At 31.5% G+C, this 20,969-nt stretch overlaps 1 protein-coding gene across 3 annotated transcripts in view; it reads left to right on the forward strand.

The window, feature by feature from the left end:
- The window catches only part of LOC130898589 (kelch-like protein 17), a 43,320-nt gene that overhangs the window by 14,695 nt on the left and 7,656 nt on the right, over positions 1–20,969 (forward strand). The window contains exons 2-13 of one of the 3 annotated variants that reach the window (XM_057807994.1): positions 3,733–3,927; positions 9,112–9,208; positions 12,533–12,769; positions 13,422–13,528; positions 14,733–14,849; positions 15,058–15,271; positions 16,991–17,135; positions 17,503–17,603; positions 19,066–19,221; positions 19,279–19,339; positions 19,402–19,596; positions 20,303–20,893. In XM_057807994.1, coding sequence (XP_057663977.1) covers positions 3,739–3,927; positions 9,112–9,208; positions 12,533–12,769; positions 13,422–13,528; positions 14,733–14,849; positions 15,058–15,271; positions 16,991–17,135; positions 17,503–17,603; positions 19,066–19,221; positions 19,279–19,339; positions 19,402–19,596; positions 20,303–20,306 — 1,623 coding nt within the window. In that variant the 5' untranslated portion in view covers positions 3,733–3,738 and the 3' untranslated portion in view covers positions 20,307–20,893. Of the gene's footprint in view, positions 1–3,732; positions 3,928–9,111; positions 9,209–12,532; positions 12,770–13,421; positions 13,529–14,732; positions 14,850–15,057; positions 15,272–16,990; positions 17,136–17,502; positions 17,604–19,065; positions 19,222–19,278; positions 19,340–19,401; positions 19,597–20,302; positions 20,894–20,969 lie in introns of those variants that run through there. The other 2 variants (XM_057807992.1, XM_057807993.1) reach the window with 2 other exon arrangements.

Genomic DNA, 20,969 nt, shown 5'->3' on the forward strand with positions numbered 1-20,969 from the left:
ATATATATATATATATATATATATATATATATATATATATATATATATATATATATACCTGATCTTTACAATGATTCCCACAGCAACTTTCTATTTTTCTCAATATCCGTAAACTTAGTCCTCATTCGATTAGTTTCTTTCTGGATCTCAACTGCGAAAGTTTTTTCTATCTCCCACGCGAAACTTAAGCAAAACCCATAAAATAATCTTTCAATATAATCCGACTTTTTCTTCAGTATTTGAAGGGAATACAAAAAGAGGTTATCGACCTTTCGTGACAATAAATCAAACAAAGTCGTTTGCGTTGGAACTTCGATTTTTCCATTTTCCTTTTGCGTCTACTTAGTAGTGAACTTGAATTTTCATGTTTAATATTTTCCGAGTGAATGAAATATTGTTAGGGTCTATATGGAATAAAATTCACTTCGTGTAGATTAAATAAATTTTATGTCTTTAATATATGATTATTAAAATTAATTGAACTCGATTTGTTATCAAATATTGATAAGTATTACATAAAAATAGCTCTAATATATATTTTTTATATATTTCTTCAGATCTTTCTCTAATTCAACTATTTCAATAATTCCACCTGATATCACTCATAAAATCATTTTGGTTTTGTCTTGTTAGTATCTACAAGAGCGGTTTAATGGGAGTTTGACTTTTCAATGGAAAATTTACTTTAATTTATATATAACGATTTTCATTATCAACACTACACACTTAGACATCGAGTTTCACAACTGTTTTGCACCATCCAACTTGGAAATTTTGGCAAAATATTCGTTCTTCTCTGCCATTACCTCATCATTTTTCTGCTGTCGTTTTCCACAAGTCTGTTTTTAAGGTTGGGAACAGATAATAATCGTAGAGAGCCAGAACAGGAGACTACGATGGACAAGGCAATAAATCGTAATGCATTTCAGCTGCACCATATCCCAAGTGTTGTCAATCTTCAAAAATGTCATTATTTCGTCAAAACACCATCATAAAATAGAAATTAGTGAATCAATGGATTGGTATAATTTGGTTTAATGTAGATACTAATATAATAAGACTCAAATATTAAAAATGACAGCTTATTAACACTAAGGTACATTTTTAACTAAACACGAAATAATATGAAAATAAGAGTATGGACAAAAACCGATAAATAACTCTATCGCCACAGGAAGTAGCGCGCTTATTCCATAAAAATTCCTCGAATTTGTTTCTTAAATACCTAGAGACAATAAGTAAAGATTAGCAACTTCGCGACATGTTAGATATAAAAAACTGTTGTGAATGCACTGAGTGATGATATTGAATTGGATGTACTGCATGAATTTGAGGACATCCCCCAACAAAGGATAATGAACAGCAAGTTGTAGTTCCTGTTTTATAGACGATTGATTAAATGGCGATAATTATTCAGTATCTCTCAAAGTAATGTCGATACAATTTTAACAATTTACTACCACCAAATCATCAACGTAATGTACTGCAGTACCTCGATACGGCTTTTTCAAATAGTTATATTGGGACATGAGAGTAACCAATGCGTTGAACTTATCTGAATCTATAGTTTATAGTATTGCAGTGAATTTCGGTAATCAAATTTTTTCATGTTAACTTCCACATTGAAGTTGATAATATAGACCACCTCCTTTGATATAGAATGAATAGATCTTTGAAGCTTTATACTACAGCTGGCATAAACTAATTCAATCATCATTTCATGAAATCACTACAAAACAAAGTGGACGTTTTTATGAACTTACTAAAGAACATAATCACATGATTTATATGTAAATTCTTGATAAGGTTGTAAGGAAATTTGTGTGTATGAAATAAAATGGTTTGAGAATGAGTCTCAGTAGCAAATTGTTTTCTAAGTGTAATTACTACACCGAAAACTTGCATCAAGATCATTACTGTTACACGACAATGATTATATAACACCCAGATTGGCAACATTGGAGGGATATCTCCCATGATTAGTATTCATTCTAAATACACCAACTAAATAATATTTTACATATATTCACGCATTCTGGTATCTAAGAAGTATCCTGACTCTTGGTCAATGGATTTACTCCAAATACCAGAGATTGTCCTTTCAAGATCATTATATTCTTTCTAGAGGATAAGTCCATAATTTTTGCGATAGGCGTATTAAATGAAATAAAAAAGAAACTGAGTATGTCTAAGAATGATAAAACATTTACTATTAGATTCGCAATAAACCTTATATTAGATCATGAAATCTAGTTTTTATCGATTTACATAGATGTTTGTGTATAGTATTAACGTGGTTTTTACTGACCAATAAAAAGAGAACGATAATTAAAAACGTCCGACGATATTGATATTCTAATTTAGTCTGAGTAAAGTCCACTCATTCTCAAAAAATAGGGTCACGAAAATCGATGATGTTGCGTAATATTTTAATGATGTTTGAAAAAAGGATTATCAGGAATACTTCAATCATTTGTATTGAATCAATTATTTCGTCCGAATTCATAGCCCGAGTAATTTAAGTAGAAGTTTTCTATTTGCCTTATTTTCACTCAAACTTAGTGTTACTCAATGTTATTCGTTCTAAGGCTTCTCAATCCAAGTTAGACTAAATTAATCTTCAATATCCTATAGTTCAGAGTTTGGGAACTGAACTGGGCAAAGTTTTAATTTAGAAATTTTCATTTTCCAAGGAACCATTGAAAACTTGCGTGTCAATATACTACTATGATTATCTAAAAAGTTTCCGACTCAACAAAGAAATCATACATTTGTTTCCATAATTATTTCTAGTTATTTTTAGTCTTTACACTTTTTTGCCGATTTTTTCCATAATCATTTTTATTTTTCAGCACCCAAATAATAGATTGACTTCAAAATGGCGTTTGCCTAGGTGTTATGCCTCATCTAATGAAAATCTCTCTTTTATTTATTGAAACTTAAAGATAACCTCACAGGAAAAGATCGCTGGTAGCTAGATTGCGGAAATTCGATGGTGGTCAATAACTTCGAAGTGTAATTCGTGAACTGGATCTGTGACCATCATCTAAGTACGATAATGTGTGTTTTCCCGATGGAGAAGCACTTTCTCTTTCTTTCTCAAACTAAACTGAACTAACCGCAGACAACAATTTTGAAAGTGTGCATTCGATCAGTCCCTAAACTGATTCAGAATCAGACCTGCGTACAAGCTAGTGTAGAATGTGAAAGCAGGAGTTCCGTGGGATCATTTTGGGTTGTTCTGCTTTTTGTTTTCGTTGTTTGTAGACAATATTTTCTAACTAGTAATATATTGGTCTCTTACGATTCTGGTCATATTTTTCTCTTGACATACATGTAAGTTTTAGGTAATCTAACCCAAATAATCATAAAACATGATGTGTTATAGAATTATTTATAAGAAAATAGTTTATGTATAAAATTTTTTACTTCAATAGAAATTTAGAATGAAATTTTACAATAGGATAATTAGATATTGGTAAAGCAAAATTACGTCCTGATTACAAAATTTGGGTAAAATTATAAAAATAAGTCCATTAACACACTAGTAATGACATTAATCAAGTTATGATCTTTCTTGTATTTGTAAGATATTATATTTACTGGTGAAGTATCGAGTACAAGGAATACAAAAAGGCCATTCATTTCTGTTGCTTTATAATGTTAAAAAATTATTCAACATTATTCTCGATTTTTTCAGTTGTTATCATATGTTTCTACTTTCAAATTTAGAATAAAATGGATCCCGATCCATCTGAAGAAAGTCCACAGTCATCGAGTAATATAGTTTTCGAGGCTGCAACACAAACTCCCACAAATGAACTCTGCGACTCGCCTCTTTTCACACAGAAAGGTTATTGCTTGAAAACATCAGGACATAGTGTCCAAGCCCTTACGAATATACATAAAATGAAGCAGCACGGTCAAGTAAGTATGAAACTATAGTTTTAATTATGCAATATAATCAATCCAGATGATAGTTTAATCTAGATTAGATGGTTGTTGTGCATGACCGATATATAGAGAAGTTTATTTAGTGAATATCTCATTATTTCATTGCAACAATTGTTTTTAACTATGATAACATGAAAGCTATGGCTAAATCTGAGTCTTTATTGGTGTGGTTTGGAGATTAAATATCAATCACACCGATACCAAAAGCTGACAAGAAAAAAAAATGTTTTGAAAAATTTTTGAGATATTATAGTTATAGTCTATATGCAGTTTCTTCCCGGAAGAACTGGTTCAACCTATGTTTAACCAAAACATTTCAGAAAATGCTGAAATAAATTCCAATGTTGCTCTTTAACAGAAATGTTTTGTGATGTTCTTGAAAATTGTGAGTGAAATAATCAGTTTCGAGCATTGCCCAGTCGATATTAAAACAATTGTGACGTGTTTGAACAAGTTTGCTTTGTGAGAACAAAGAGGTAATTGAGGATCTTCAAATAATTTTTTATTTCAGTGATCAAAATATTTGGATTTCAAGCATTGAAAATGAAACTACAGTTATAATTTCCAATTCTACCTAATTTAACAAAGTGTGATATTCTGATGCCCAATTTCCAAACCATATTAGGCTCTTATAGGCTTGACGAAAAGTCTAGGGTTTTGACTAAGATATGACTAATGAAACCTGTAATAAAACAAATTTATTATCATTGTTCTGTAGGTCAAGACAAAATATAAACTTTATTGTCGATTCAGAAAATGAAATAATCGGAATATGAAATAAGGATCACGTATTATTCATATGAGTTCATATTAACACATTCCGAATAAAGCTCACTAATACCAGGAAAAATCCATTCCTGAGAATATCATCGGGACAAAAGAAACGATTATCATAAAAAAGTATGTACCACGCGAATATGTGAGATCATGAACAGAAAAATATGAAATATTTACTTCTCATAGAGCTGTCCAAAGCTCTGTTTCCGCCATAGCACATTAAATTAGGCCAAATTGAAATTTTTTCAAGCCGAACGATGGCAATGGAAGCGGATTTTTGTATATGCAAGAAAAATTTTGTATTGAAATGAAATTTGCCTCAGCCATAAAAATTAATGGACTATTAAACTAATATGTTGATTTAATCGGAACTCTACAACACTACTGAAAACGGTATTACGAGATAACGATTGACCTATTTTCAGAGGTCCAGACCTTGCTAAAATATATTCATTTCAAGTACTTGATGTATTTCTGAAAACTCTCTAATTGAAAAGATGTAGATAACAGTCTTCCAAATTTGCATACTCCATGATTAAAAATAGTTTAAGAAAAAATTAAATTCATCTCCACGTAATAACAAGGATAGTCGGTTTTATATACTGAAATGTATGTTTTATGGTGAATCAGTCGTCTGATCGTTGGGAACTTATATCTACTACTGGTACTTAAACAAGCTTATAACAGAGAAAATGATGATAATCTAGCTCATAACTAATATTGAAGGGTTTGTGAAAACAATTGTGTGATAAAACAGATTTCTGAAAAACAGCTCGTAAATTTTGAACTAACGAATATCATTGTAATCACTGTTTTGCCCTCATAATGCTCCAGTTTTCTGTTTCGTCTTTTCAATACTGAAAGTACTTCTTCAAGATACCTATTTTCAGTGGATATTGAATATAAAAGGTGATTCGTTGCAAATATTGATGCTGACTCATAAACATATGTGTTTTTGGTCCCTTGTACACGGGGCAAAGGTGCACAGTTTTTCCCTGCAAGAGTTTAAGTTGATTTTCATCCTCGGCTCGGGTGAGAAAATTCGCAAATTCGAGAATACTATACTTTTCTCCCTTGGTATGCTTTGCCGAAGAAATATTCATCCTCTTCATGCCTCTAGGATGCTACCTGGATATTTCCAATTAGATATCAAAGTTTCATTTAAACTACACTCGCTGAAAAGTTTTAATATTTTGAGAGATGTTTTATCTTGCTTTTTGTGCAATATCTTCGATTTGTCTGGCTACAAAATCAAAGTTAGCGCTCTTGTAATACTTTTTATCAGTATACTCGGAATATCACTAGTACTCTTTTCCTTAATCTTCGTTTGTTACCATTTGTCAAACTATTCTTCCAATATTCAAAACAGTTTTAAATCTTTAATTGCAAATATTGAAAGTTATTTGAATTATTACTGAGTGATTGCTGCTGAAGACGCTTTTTAATCAAACGTTAATGCCCTAGAGCAATAAAGTGGCGTTACTCAGTAAACATCAACTTTTCGTTGCCAGTAATAAGAAATTGATTCCTTTTTATAAGTAATTGTCGAGAAAAGTTTCATTAATTGCTTTTACTTTTAAATATGGTATGAATAATTTTTGAATCACAAACAAAACAATAATCTAATCTATGGGTTCTTACCAAAAATATTCAATCAAAAATGTAGGTAAAGTGTAATAATCTGATAAATTTATTTTTCCTATTTAGCGATAAATACATTGACGTCATAAGTAAAAACTATCAATAAAAACATTTAAATGAAGTCTTTGACCTTTCTGCACTGATGGCTGCCAATAATATAATAATGAGTGGAAGTAATGAGCATGATACGATGGAGGCAGGAATGATGTCATTTGCTAAAAAATATCTCATTGAGATAATCGACATAATTTTATATAATAAGTAATCGAGTTCAACGCCAATCTTAAATACAATAAAATGCTGTAGTAAATAATATTCTTGTTTAAATCAGATCTTCTGATTTGGTTACTTGGCTACAGAAAATTTAGATAATTAGTTAATTGGGCATATTTATTCATAAAATTGTGTGGAGTGAAGGGTTAAGTAATGAAGCAATAGGTTAAAATTGTAGAACGATCTCATTGAACAATAGAAAATAAAAAAAAATATGTGTTGTGGTAAGAAGAAATATATCACAACATTAACTATTTTTTATTCGTTTTTATAACGTTAGATTGATATCAAAACCAGATATATTGATGTAACGTCATTAATATAACATGTAAGGAAGTTTTGAAAAGTGACCTTACATTTTTCAATATAGCCTCTTCTTAATTCGATACACTCAACCCACCGATGCTCCAACTTCTTTAACCTCTTTGAAAAATACATTCTCTCGAGGTGTGCAAAATACCTAAGCATCCGTGACGCCAATGAACTCCTCAATTGACAAAAATTTCATCACATTAATCGACTTTTTAAGTTTGGCAACAAAAAAGTCGCACAAATCCAAACCTGGAAGAATATGATGAAAAGTGGATTAGTTTGTTATCAAATTTGATCAATATAATAATGGAGAGTGTGGAGGTGTACATTGGTGCACCAAATGGGGCTACTATTTCCTCAATTTGGCGTCGAATCGGCCCAATGAATCGGCGTAGTACAACACTTCGACCGTTCTGTCCTTCTCCACGTAATCGATATAGATCACATCTTTTGAATTCTAACAAACAGCTTATCACTGTCTTCGCCTTCAGTATAACCTTGTTTCGTAGCTAACAACGACACAAAAACAGCACTTAATACTCCTCTGAGGGGGTCTTATAGTTGCACTTGTTGCTCGGAGTGAAAGAACTAGCAATTTCATGCAGGAAATAATCCACGTGATGTATTGAGATACCTATTACTTCATTTATCTCGTGTATCTTCAATCTAGGATCTGCCATCCAAAAAGAAACTCATCATATACAGCATCGAAATGCTCTTTGCTTTCGTTATCCGATTTTCCTTCTAAAAACAAGAATATGTTGTGATTACGTGACTGGCGTTATGGAGCGGTGGGGCCATTAGATGAATGGTTGAATGGATTCCTGCTCCTTTCTTTCTTCTTTTTCCCACAACTTGTGTTCAATCATTCACGAGTACGGAATTCCCATTGCAAGGTAGAGTTCTGCCAGCGACTTACTGGCTACAATCCTGGTTTGCTTGTCGACATTTCATTTTCCTATTTACAGGGGTCTAAAACAGCTTCACTGACGTTTTACCAGTGACTGGCAGCATTCCAGAATAACTTTGATTGGGTGGTCCTTCTTTGGAGAGCTATAATTGTAGTTGTACCCTCCTATGAGCACAGTAATGCGGATATCTTGCCCAGCCAGCTGGGTCGCAGTGAATAGGGCCACTCGCTCGGTCTACATAACTGTAACGTACCTGCTTAGTCGAATGTTGTGTCCATCACTGTCTTTGCGTTACTATATTCGGGCTCCTGAGAGCTCTCGTTTCATAGGGACATTCATGTAGTAGATGTCACCGTCAGAAACCAAGTTGACTGGTACAAATTTTCTCTAATCAATTTTTTTCAATAAATAGAAAGTATAGAATACTCATGAGCGATTTTCATATTTTCAAATGTTTTATGTTACCTTCACATACATTTTTTTTATATATACAAAGAAATCTTTGAATTCGATTTTCCCCAACTTGAAAACATCCAGGATATCACGTAATAGATTTCTTGGACTATATTTTTTTGATCATTACTTACTTCTAATGAACAGATAAATTTAAAGTTTGCATACTTATCAAGACATTATGATAATCCAGTAGTTTGAAAATTATGCTCCATTGTCCGTATCAAGATCATCAGGTTTAATTATTTCCATCCGGATACGAGGCCTAAGAAACGGAGTCTACAATATCGGCTGGGTGAATAAATAATAAATTATCACTGCTGTAAGATGGCGTTAAATTGATAGAAGTATTTATCGATTAAAGATTGTCATTGCTGGACATCGACAGTCCTTAGAAGGTATAAGGGACATACTAATGAGTTGATAATAGTAAGAAATAGTAAATAATTCTGGGTATCAGTAAGAAATGAATTACTTTTTGATTTGATTAACTTTAGAAACCAGTTTGTTAATTTTTTTAAAACTAAAATTTCTAAAAAACCTTGTGTACAATCTGAATACACTGTTCACTATTAGCATTACACCGACATCCTCATTTGAACTGTCTAAAATTGATAATAATAAAGTTTTTCTCTGGAACACTGTATATAAATATATAGATCAAGTTTAACTGGGTATAATCAAATTTATTTGTGGATTTTGAAAATTATTGAAATTCGCTGTAAATGTTTATTATGTTGTTTTATAAAACTCCTGATTGAGTACATTTTTATATACTTTTTCTTTATAGCTTTGTGATATTACATTAAAAATAGGATTAGAAAAATTTAGAGCCCATAAGGTCGTTCTAGCATCAGTTAGTCCATATTTTTATGCAATGTTTAATGGTAAGTAGGAAAGAGTAGATATTCATTATGAGGTTTTGAAATTTAAATTACTTCATCGTACCTAAGACTAAATATGTTTCGATTCACTTAGAACTACTAGTGCATATTTTATTCGTGCATAAACTTTATAATCATAAGATGTAACAAAATTTTAAACATGAAAACTATGATAGTAATAAGGATTTCAAAACCTAATATAAATTTCATAAGCTTCAATATAAAGTCTATTTATCGAAGAAAAATAGTAAACTAAAACATACTCACACATAGTGCTCGTGATCGGAGTTGAAAACGCCAAAGCCGAGCATGTAATAGTTCTGCACTTAAGAAATAATTTGCGGTTTCATTCGGCAAATTAGTAATTTAAATTATAAATAATTATACACAATTATTATTACAAAAATACAAAATGTAAACGTGAACGACCAGAATATGGAATACATTAATTTAAAAATTTTCCATTTTTTACTTTAACAAACACATCTTAGGGGGCATCCATTAATTACGTAAGCTCAGAATGAGAGGGAGGGTCTCAATGACATCTCACCAAACCTCATTTAAACTGAGGGCGGTATAACAGAAAATTTCACGTCAACCTAAAAAAATGGCCATTAAAATCAGTGTGAGAGTAATATAGAAAATGATAAAACTACTGATTATAGATGTTGTAAGACATGTGGCATTTATTTCACTTCGTGTGTAAAGCTGCAGAAGTGATAAACGAAAAACTGTAGTCAAGATTCAACCAATATGTGTAGTCAAGCGTCGTGCTAAAGTTTGGAATGGATAGACGAAGAAAACGTAGACATTTCCTTCCCGTGACTGTCTTCCGTCATTCCCAAAAATTCCAGATAATATGTGTCCAATTATTCCAATCGAAAAAGTACACGAGTCTCCATGGATTGAGTAAAATTTGTAAAAAAGTTTTGTTGTTATCTGTTTTTACTTTGAATTTTATTCAATTTATATAAATTAACAATAGTATACCTGAAGGGTTTATTATTTTTTCGAATAATAAATATAAATTCAGTGTGAAATATTTTTAGCGTCAATATCACGTAAAAGGAGGGTGGTTCAGGCAAATCTCACTAAATCTAATCTGAGGGGGAGGAGAAGGAAATGGCTTACGTAATTAATAGATGCCACCGTATTCCCCATCAAATGAAATTGAGCTTCCACTCTCGCCAACATTTATAATAAGGGGCTCAACATGCAAATCAATTACATTGTCTATATTCCACATTTTGGTAGGGCGGTAATCGTAAAATGGTTTTATTTCGTTTTTTGACAATTTCATCAATAATATTTGAATTTTACTTATTTTTATGCTCTTTGACACTTTCTAAAAGCTCTGCCTCACCATCCTTTCATCAAAATCGATGTTTTTGGAAGTAAGCTATTTTTGAATACCTGCTTTCCTTCTGACCATTGTTGGAATTTTTTCATGTTTCCTCGTGTAATACAAAGTATTGTCTAATACGGCAACACAAATCTCTTGAAGCTTCGGTAGAGTTTTCGAAAACCATATCCTCGTGCTAGTCTCCGGTTTTTTTCGATTCAAATACTCATAAAGCGTCTGGTAGAAAACCAAGCACATATACAACCAAACTTAAAATGTGCTATTAATTTGTAATTAATTGTAATGAATATGGACATTATCTAAGTCAACCCAATAATAAATAATAGTTAACAATCTTTTTAGAAACTTGAGCTTTTATTTGAATGACATTTTAGAGAACTCACAATATGGCTTTGAAAATGGAAGAAGCTAAAATAACTTGTATTTAGAATTAAACAATCAAGCGAGAAATTGAAAGTAAAGAAAAGGAAGTTCATTCATGTTTTATAGTTTTAGCGATAGCCTTTGATATAGTGCTATAAGTAGATGTCAATCAAAATGAACTTCTTAGATTTGATTACACACATGCATGTACAGACAGGTGACACTAAATAAAAGCTTGTAAAATAGTTTTTTGAAACTTATGGAATGACCATCCAAGAATGCTTGTCTTTTGTATGTCCAGGGTTTACCTATGTTTCATCCAGATAGTAAATTTTTATATTTTCTTCACAAAATTTCTCAATTTTTTGAAAGGTATTCTCGCCTCCACACAATTATTTCTGCTTTTTCTAATAATGAACTGTTCTTTCCACATTTTTTGCATTGAAATCCCATTTCCTTTAATAAATTATAAAATGTTGATCTTTTGAAATCCGCCAAGTCCTTATCTTCGTTAACTACTTTCAGAATTTTATCCACTGTAGGTAACCTATTTTTACAGAAAAAATTGTGTACAATTCTTCTGATGGCGCTTCCGTCAAAATCATCAACTTCATCAGCTGTATCCGTGTCAGACATGTTTAAGAAAATTACGCGCGTGTTTCGCCCGGAATGTTCACGTTTATGATCATTGTTTTGGTTTACTATTTTTTTTTTTTTTCGATAAATAGACTTTAGGCTACTGTGTTATTATGAAAGAAACGATACATCTAACCCAACGAATAACCGACATTTTACATTTAACCTAATCTAAGTATTTTACTAAGTATTCCCATTGGTTCAATTAAGATATTTTTTTAATTCTGAAATTATCCTGCTTCACAAATGAAAGGTATGAATATGAGATACATAATTGATAATAACAATTCTTGTACGCAGGGGGTTAAACCAAAGAGTGATCATTCAGTTACTTTATTGCAATCAACATATTTCACTTATTATCATAATCAATTCTTAACTGTTCACACTCTTCATTTGACTGAAGTCGATCTCAACAATCCAATTTGTGAGTTTGGGAATAGAGAATGTGGAAGTGAACCAGATGAGATGGATATGGCGAATAAGGTACTAAATCTGAATGCTTTCTAAGCAAGCGTATTGCAGTGATGGAGCTATGCAATTATTATCTTTCTCCTTTATAATAAATGAAGATTACTCCAAAACTATTGTGATCATCATCTTATTGGCCGAAAAAGAACACCGATTTGACTATCCAGTCTTGGAGTAATTATACAAAATGACGATCCCGGACGTTCAACATCATTTTTGATCATATAGCCACTTTTCAACGCAAAAAACTATCTATAAAATATTACCAAGAGATGTTCACTAAGCTTTGAGATAAATTATGTTGTGGTTAACAATACTACTCTGCTTATTACTTTCAGTTTAACGTAGAAAGGACTTTTTTCACAATAGCACAGTAATGATGCGAGTAGAAAAATGTAGAAATGCTTCATAGGATTTGGTTTAATTTGTTTCTCTATGAATATACCAGTGAATTTCAATATTTCATACAATTTAAATACGTTTTCAAAATTCAGTAGATATGAAAGAACATCTTCTATCAGAAATTGAGATCCACGATTTGGACTCAACAGCAATTTCTCTCCTGATAGAATACGCTTATACGGGACAGATAACTGTAACACCAGATAATGTTCAAGTATTGTTGCCGGCAAGCAGCTTACTTCAAATGCAAGAAGTCAGAGAAGCTTGCTGCAGATTTTTACTACGACAGTTGCATCCCACAAATTGTTTAGGAATCAGAAGTTTTGCAGGTGAGTACAAATTTATTAAATCTATACTAGATCTCTGTAACTATCTTCAATTCTCAATTCTTCTTTGTTTTAAGTTTTTTAATACACCTTGTAATATTAGATTGAAATGGTTTTGTGAATTTGTATATTTCTTTTGCCCGCTCGCATTAGATTTCTCGTCTCTCGTGCTTTTGATTTAAGATAACTTGGTTTGTGTGATGGTTTTGACTCAATTGTATACTGAACGGTTATTTATTTTAATCTTCTAAGGATTCCATTCCTGGAGAACCTTGTTCCAAAAAAGTTTGTGATGTCTTTTTCTTCATTCTCAGTTCACTCCTATTTTATCCATAATTTGAGTTTCATATTGCTCCTTTATATTTGAATTATTTCAAACATTTTTTTTCTTTTGTATCCATTTAGAATCTCTGCTAGGTATAGCATCCATTTTATATATTCTCTCATTGCATGAATACTACTGAACTGCAGATCCAATAAAGTTTGTAAGAAAAAAGTTAATAATATATTGAGTCAATAGATATTCATGTTGATGCAAACTATTAGTGTGCATTCAACGAGATACATATAATGTCAAATCCCTAATATGTATTAATATGACTTGAAAACCAGACTGAACTGAAAATTTGTTAGTGAATATGTGTGCATTTTTCAGATACACATTCTTGTAAGGAATTACATTTAAAATCGCATGTATATGCGTTACAGAATTTTCAGCAGGTAGTTGGTACAGAAGAATTTCTGCTGCTTCCATTCGAAGAGGTAAAAGTATAGTAAAATTATATTTTTTGTGTTAGAAATGTTTGACATTTTATTTCTATTGAAAGTCTTATTTTATAATAAATCAGTTTTTTACGTTCCGAATAACTTTCTTATAATTATTGTATATTTAAAAATTTCTGGTAATACTATATTATTTTTATTTAAAAGACTGTTTTCCAGAAAAATTCATAAATGTCTTATAATACCCGTAAATTCATTATTTTTCCAAAATTTTCATATTTATTCTATTATTTTCTTTTTCAATTTTCTTGGTATTTTCGTATATATCCCAGAATTTTTTTGATTTCCATGATTTTGCTCTAATTATCATGTTTTTATAATTTTTTTTTTAAGAATTCATCATAATGTTCCCATTGTTTTTTCTATTTTTGACAATTTCTCATCATTTTTTATAATTTTTCCATAATTTTTTGATAATTTTTCCACAATTTACATAAAATTGTTATATATTGTGAAAACTCATTATTTGCAAAATCTTCTCATAATTGCTATAACCTTGCCATGATTTACATCATATTTCCTCAATGTTTTTATAATTTTCCTCATATTTTCCTCGAAATTCTCATAATTTTTTCAGAGTCTTCTCAATTGATACTTCAGATAATTTTCACATATTTTTAATATCTTTCCAATGCTCTCATGACTTTCTTCTCGACAATTTCCATAATTTCTTCATTATTCTAAAAATATTTCAAAATCTGTTCCATGATAATTAATTTACATAATTTCTTCAATATTCCCATTATTTTTTTATATTTATTTGGCTATGAAACAAAGAGAAAAGTTTAATTTCGAGCCCTAGGTATTAATTGTAATTATACTTATATTTTTTACAATATTCGAAAACTACTGATTCGACATTATTTCGCCGATCTACGAGTAGATCTTTTTCAAACATTATCCAGATTTAATACTGCTCTTCTAGACTTCCTTTTTAAGTTTCTAAGCGTAATACGGCGTATTATCCAAAACTGTGAGGTTGTTATATTTAATCAGAGATAAAGTTATATAAATCCCCAAGCTAAAAATAATTACCAACAGGACCTTGACGTTTTGCAATTTTACGACCAATATGCGGCTACACATCGTTTATGTCTTATCTATCTTGAAAATAATTTGATTATTAAGTTAGGTGTAATTAGATGAACTTGAGTTAAATCAACCAATGTAAAATAAATTTCAGGTTAACGAATTAATTTCTAATAGTCAACTGAATATCTCTTCCGAAGAGAATGTTTTCACTGCTGTTTTAAATTGGGTGAAGCATGATCTGGCAGAGAGGAGTAAATATATATCCAGGGTGAGTATGATGATTATATTAAATGTTGATTTGCCTAATTCATTTTATAATAGTCCAGACTCGTATGGTGTACGTTCAATGTTCTAAATATTAGGAAGCGTCATAGCTAATTAGAAACACTTGGTATATCTCTATTTAGTAGTATTTGACTAATCACGTCAATAAATCATCTTGCTTCAATTTGTAGATTTCTAAATTTTCTGTTTAGTTAATGCAGCACGTGAGATTACCATTGGTGAATAGGGAATTTCTTATGACTAGAGTGGACAACGAAAAATTGATAAGAGACAACAACGACTGTAGAGAACTACTTTTAGAAGCTATGAGATATCATCTAGCGCCGGAACGAAGATGTGTTCTATCTAGCTCTAGAACTTTGGAAAGAAAACCTAACGGGGCTCAACCATATCTTTTTGCAATAGGTAAGATATAGTTTATGAGTAATACTTCAGGAAACATCAAATTATTAGTCAACTAAAGCGATTGTCAAAAAAGTTCGATTAGCTTTCCAATTTTGAGTATTTGCAGATGTGGATTCGTACCTATAAGTGAGATAATCGGCTTAAAAATTATCATATAAAGGTTCTCATAATAAAAATAAAAAAAATAATTATTTTATAGCAGAAAAAAAGGCCAAAAACTGCCCGAATGACACTACTGAAAACAAATGTGAAATGTATGAGCAAATTATAAATAACTTGTCGAAAGAAATGGATTTAGACCAGAATGAAGCTCTCAAAATGATATTTTAACAATAGGAGAGAAAAAGACAATAAAATTAAAAATAAAAGAATCATACTCGTAAAGCTTAAGAAAGCATTTCATTCCTCCTCACATAGAAATGGGGAGAATGGGAAAAGAATGAAGAATAAAATTGTGAAAATTATACAAAATATGAAGTAAACAAGAATTTTATAATACCATATAACTTTAAATAAGACAAATGTAGAATTGAGACGAGGAGAAAATAGTAACATTAACATTTATTAACGGATATATGGACCACATTATCAAAAAAAAAATGAATGGGAAATGAAAGAAAAGTTATTGATATGAGAATCAAGACAGAGTCTAAATAGTGGTTACTGTAGTAATAAGAATTATTACGAAAAAATATATGAAAATATATGGATATATGGAGTTTGAGTTAAACAATAACAAATAAACAAAACTAAAATACTGGTCAAAATATCAATAGATAAATGAAGTACCCAGCGTTCCAATGAAAAATAAGATGCTGAAATAAATGATAGAATTGAAAAAACCATTAAACTATACTATGACGAATTTATCTCCAAACAGAGATGAAAGTACACTATTTATCGAGCAGAACACAATGAGCAGAGAAGAAATACCTCATACAAACATCAGAAGTGAATAGAAATGATAAAATCAGAATTACGAGAATGACAGGGGGGCAACAACGACAATCAAGCTGAACGTAGTCAAAGAATGGAAAATGATGGACAAATGAAAATGTATAGAGTAAAAATTCAAATTAATAGACAAAAGGAAGACAAAGACAAAAATCAATTACAGTATTGGATGGAGTTCAGAGGTCAATCGTGGAGAGAGATAAAAATGTTTGCAAGAAATGGAAAAGAATGGAAAATGTTCGTATATTTAATGTAAACCCTTCACTTTAGGTCATAATATATGTGTATATAATAAGAATGAATTTGCTGAATTTACAATCCTGTAATATTTATAACAACCCAAAGGAACTTCCTTTTTCAAGAGAAATAATTTTTCTGATGGTTTACATTGTAGGTATTCGATGTAACCTAGGCTTGTGTTAGCTCAACTATCAAACTAATAATAATTTTAATTTTTTGAGTAACGAAGAAACATCGATCGATACCTAATTATATATTTTATCTAATCTTAGTTTAAGACATATTTGCTTTCGTGTTCGTATTGTAATTAAATAATGCAATGAGGATGTATTGAAACCTTTATCCAAAATCATTTTATAACCTTCATCTTGATCTGTTCTACATACAATATGGTGAAACCAACTCAACCTGGTCATTCTTAACACATGAACATACTTCATAATATATAAAGACACTCCTACCTCTTTTTCACGTTTGTGATTTAGGACAATTGAAACATTTTGTTTTGTATGTCGAATTTTATAGGTGGAGGATCATTATTCGCAATACATTCTGAATGTGAAGTTTATAATCCAAAATCTGATTCTTGGTCAACAATAGCTCCGATGCAATGGCGACGATCTAGATCGGGTGTAACTGGTTTAAGACGACTACTTTACGTTGTCGGAGGGTGAGTATTTAGATATTCAAAGGGATAAAAGTGTCAAAATTAAAAATGATCTAATTGCTTTTTGAAACGTCAATAATCTTAGAACTAGATGCACCAGTATATTTTCTAAATCAGAGTAGCTACGATCATTTATGTTTTTGAGCGAGGTAGCTATTCCATTAAGTGCTGTTGCATCATATGATGGAGTTCACATGTGAGGGCAATTTATTTCCGGCCATAATATCACATTTAGATAGCATAACTTAATTTTTTCTGTTATCATTGACTATATCTCCTATATTCTATCGACCCCGAGAAAATGTATTTATAATTATTTGTTTGTTGTTCATATCGCTTACATAATAAATTTGTTTTTAATAAATTATAGATACGACGGGGCATCAGATATGGCAACAGCAGAATGTTACAATCCCTTAAGTAATAGTTGGTCCCCAATCACTCCAATGGGAACAAAGCGATCCTGTTTAGGTAAGCTTCAAGGGGATTTCAGTCAGGAAATTACTAGAACAATTTATTTTCAGCAAAAACGTATACATTCTCTCTATATCATGAACTGTGTAAAAACTCTTGTAGGTTTTACGTAATTCACTCACCGATGGTATATAAAAGAAAGAGAGAAAGGAATATTAGATATTTTTATCATTGTCTTACACTGTGAAAATAAAACGCAAATACGGAATCGGATCACTTTTCTTCCCCTTCACTTACAATAAAAGGTTGGATGCATTATCCTGAAGTAAAAAAGGTTCCTTTAAATTTCAACATACTATACCAGGGCCGGATTAAGATTTATAAGGCCCGGGGCTAAAATAATGACGGAGCCCCCTTAAGGAATTCAAAAACCCGGAGAAATTTACAACATAATATCAATACGTTAGATTTGTGGTATCAACACATCAAAAAATACAGAATGATTTCCAAATGATGGGGCCCTCTTGGACCTGGGGCCCGGTGCTATAGCCCCCCAAGCCCCTAGCTTAATCCGGCCCTGTACTATACTGCCCAACTATGCGATGATGTTTTCACATACACACATGTGTTGTACTATAGTCAAATAGTCATGTGGATTAGAAGTCAAAGTCTCTATGGTTAAATTGAATATAAAATTGCGTTTTGCTGGTGCAATCTTAAACTGATTGCACCAGTTTCAAAGTAGCTAGGATGTTTAATTTTTTTGGGCGTATTATATAATGAACAAAAACTGTTTCTAAATTCATGTGACAAGCTTATTTCAAAGTAGAATTGTGACATGAGTGTAAGGATGGTAAAAATCATCGATTCAAGCTTAGTTTTTGATAGTTATGACTTCAATATATAATATAAAATAGATATATATGTTACCGGAAATGAATGAAATCTAGGAATTGTATACAAATCCTAGGAAACTTATATAATTGCGAAGATATTTAGGAAATGTATAAAATATTGTTTCAAAAACTATTTACTATATAAATGTCCTAGGAAATGTGCACAAAAAATTCCTAGGAATTGTATATAATTCCAATATCGTATTATACGTATTAGGAAATGTATAGAAATAATGCTCTCTGTAATAAAACACGTTGTTAAAATGCGAATAATAATTTTTATTAAAGCACTCGTTAAGATAACAACGCAACAATCATATCGTGAAATATAATAAAGTCAAAATGTAAACGAGTCAGTCCATATGGGTATTTTTTTTTGTAGGGTAAGCCCAACCTAACCTAAATTAACTCTATAACGTTCATCTTCAATATAAGCAGTGTTCTCAGCTTTGTTAACGTTCTTAATAACGCTAAAATACTATAAAATCGCTCTTTCATAGGCGCTATGCGTGATTACCCATTTCCATTTAGGAATTACATATTTCCTAGGAATTGTATACAATAACGGATTACATACATTTCCGATAACATACATAATGGATATGACTTTTATTCTATTACAGGAATTTGTTCATTAGATGGTCTAATTTACGTTTGCGGTGGTTACGACGGTGCTTCTTGTCTCAGTTCAATGGAAAGGTTCGATTCTTTAACAGGAATATGGTGTAGTTGTCCCGCTATGAATACAAGAAGACGCTACTGTCGAATAGCCGTTGTTGGTAGGTAACTAAACTTCAGTAATATTTGATACAATATGTTGGATTTTTATTTTCCAGAAAACTGCATTTATGCATTAGGTGGATTTGATTCGACTAACTATCAAGCATCTGTCGAGAAGTAAGTCATGATCCTAATATTACCTCCTCGTTTGGTCATCTAATCCAATTTTAATTGCGTAGATTTGATCCAAGAGAAGGTACTTGGCAGTCTGTACCCTCTATGACTTCAAGAAGAAGTAGTTGCGGCGTAGCTGCTTTGAATGGTCAGTTGTATTGTATTGGAGGAAATGATGGTACGATGTGTATGGCAAGCGGTGAACGTTTTAATTTGAGAAGGAATGCCTGGGAACCCATCACTTCTATGAATAGTCGAAGGTACTTGGACCACATATTACTAGACAGAAGTTTAAAATTTACTCATATTTTGTAAAATAAAGAAAAGTATATAAGAAAAAAGTTAGGAAGCTCATTAAATATTTAACATGATGGTGTCAAACAAAATTTTTGTATTCCGACATAAAAATACCAGATGGACGAAACGGAAAGCAGAAATCGCAAGATTTGTTAACATAAATAACTTAAATTATTACCTTTCTTTGCTTGGATTATTGCTGCACATCTTCTTGATATAATTGGAAGCCTCTGATTGCATCTTGGTAAAAAGATTAATAAAACATCTAGAGAGACTTTTTTAATTGCATAGATTCCAAATAATGTGCTTTTTCTGTTCGTAATTATAATTTTCAATTATTATTTACTACGTAGTGCTTTACCTCAAATTAATTTTTCGTTTTGAAAGCGTTTTGAAGAGACCAGTTCCACGTTTAAACCACCAGCAAAAGGTCGTCCAAGAACGTCTAGGCCACAAACACTATTGTTAGAGTGAGGGAGTCAGTACGAGAAAATCCTCATTTGTCTATTCGGAAGCGATCAGCGGCTTTAAACTTATCGCGACGAAGTTTACAGTGAATTTTGAAGTTGGATTTTAGACTGCAATTCAGTTAACACAGGAATTGAAAGATTGTCATTTGCTGAAGAAATGATTAGTCGATTTTACACTTTTGATAATATCCTTTTTCAGATGAGGCTCATTTTCATTTAAATGGGTTTGTAAACCGACCAAATTGACGTTATTGGACCGAAGAAAATCTGGAACTGAAACAATAAAAACCACTGCATAGTTTGAAAGTAACTGTATGGGCAGCAATCTGAAGCAAAGGAATTATTGGCACTTTCTTCTTTGAAGATTCACGAGGACAAAACATCACCCTTAACATCGACCGCTATTTTGTGATGTTAGAGGATATTTAACTGTAGAACTTGTGAGATCAAGAAAAGCGATTACGAGAATTTGGTTTCAAGAAGACGGAGCGACATGTCTATGGCGATTGTGAGAGATGTTTCCTACAAGACCAATTTCCACAAGAGGTGATATCCCTCAGCCCCCACGTAGCCCTGACTTAACACCTATCGATTTATTTTGTGGGGATACCTCAAACATAAAGTCTATATGAACAATCCGAGGAACATTAGTCAGCTAAAGGAAAATATCCGTCAGGAAATGGCAGCAGAGTTTTCACAAATCTGCGTTCGCATTTAGAGAAGTGCCGTTTTCGAGAGGGCCGTCATTTAGATGATGTTATTTGTGAAAAATAAACAACATTTAAACAATTACCGAATCGTCATATCTTCTTCTATACCTACTTAATAAATGCACCCGTATATCAAAACCTTTTTCCTTACTTCAC

This window comes from Diorhabda carinulata, chromosome 10 (assembly GCF_026250575.1).
Source record: "Diorhabda carinulata isolate Delta chromosome 10, icDioCari1.1, whole genome shotgun sequence".
Classification (NCBI taxonomy): domain Eukaryota; kingdom Metazoa; phylum Arthropoda; class Insecta; order Coleoptera; family Chrysomelidae; genus Diorhabda; species Diorhabda carinulata.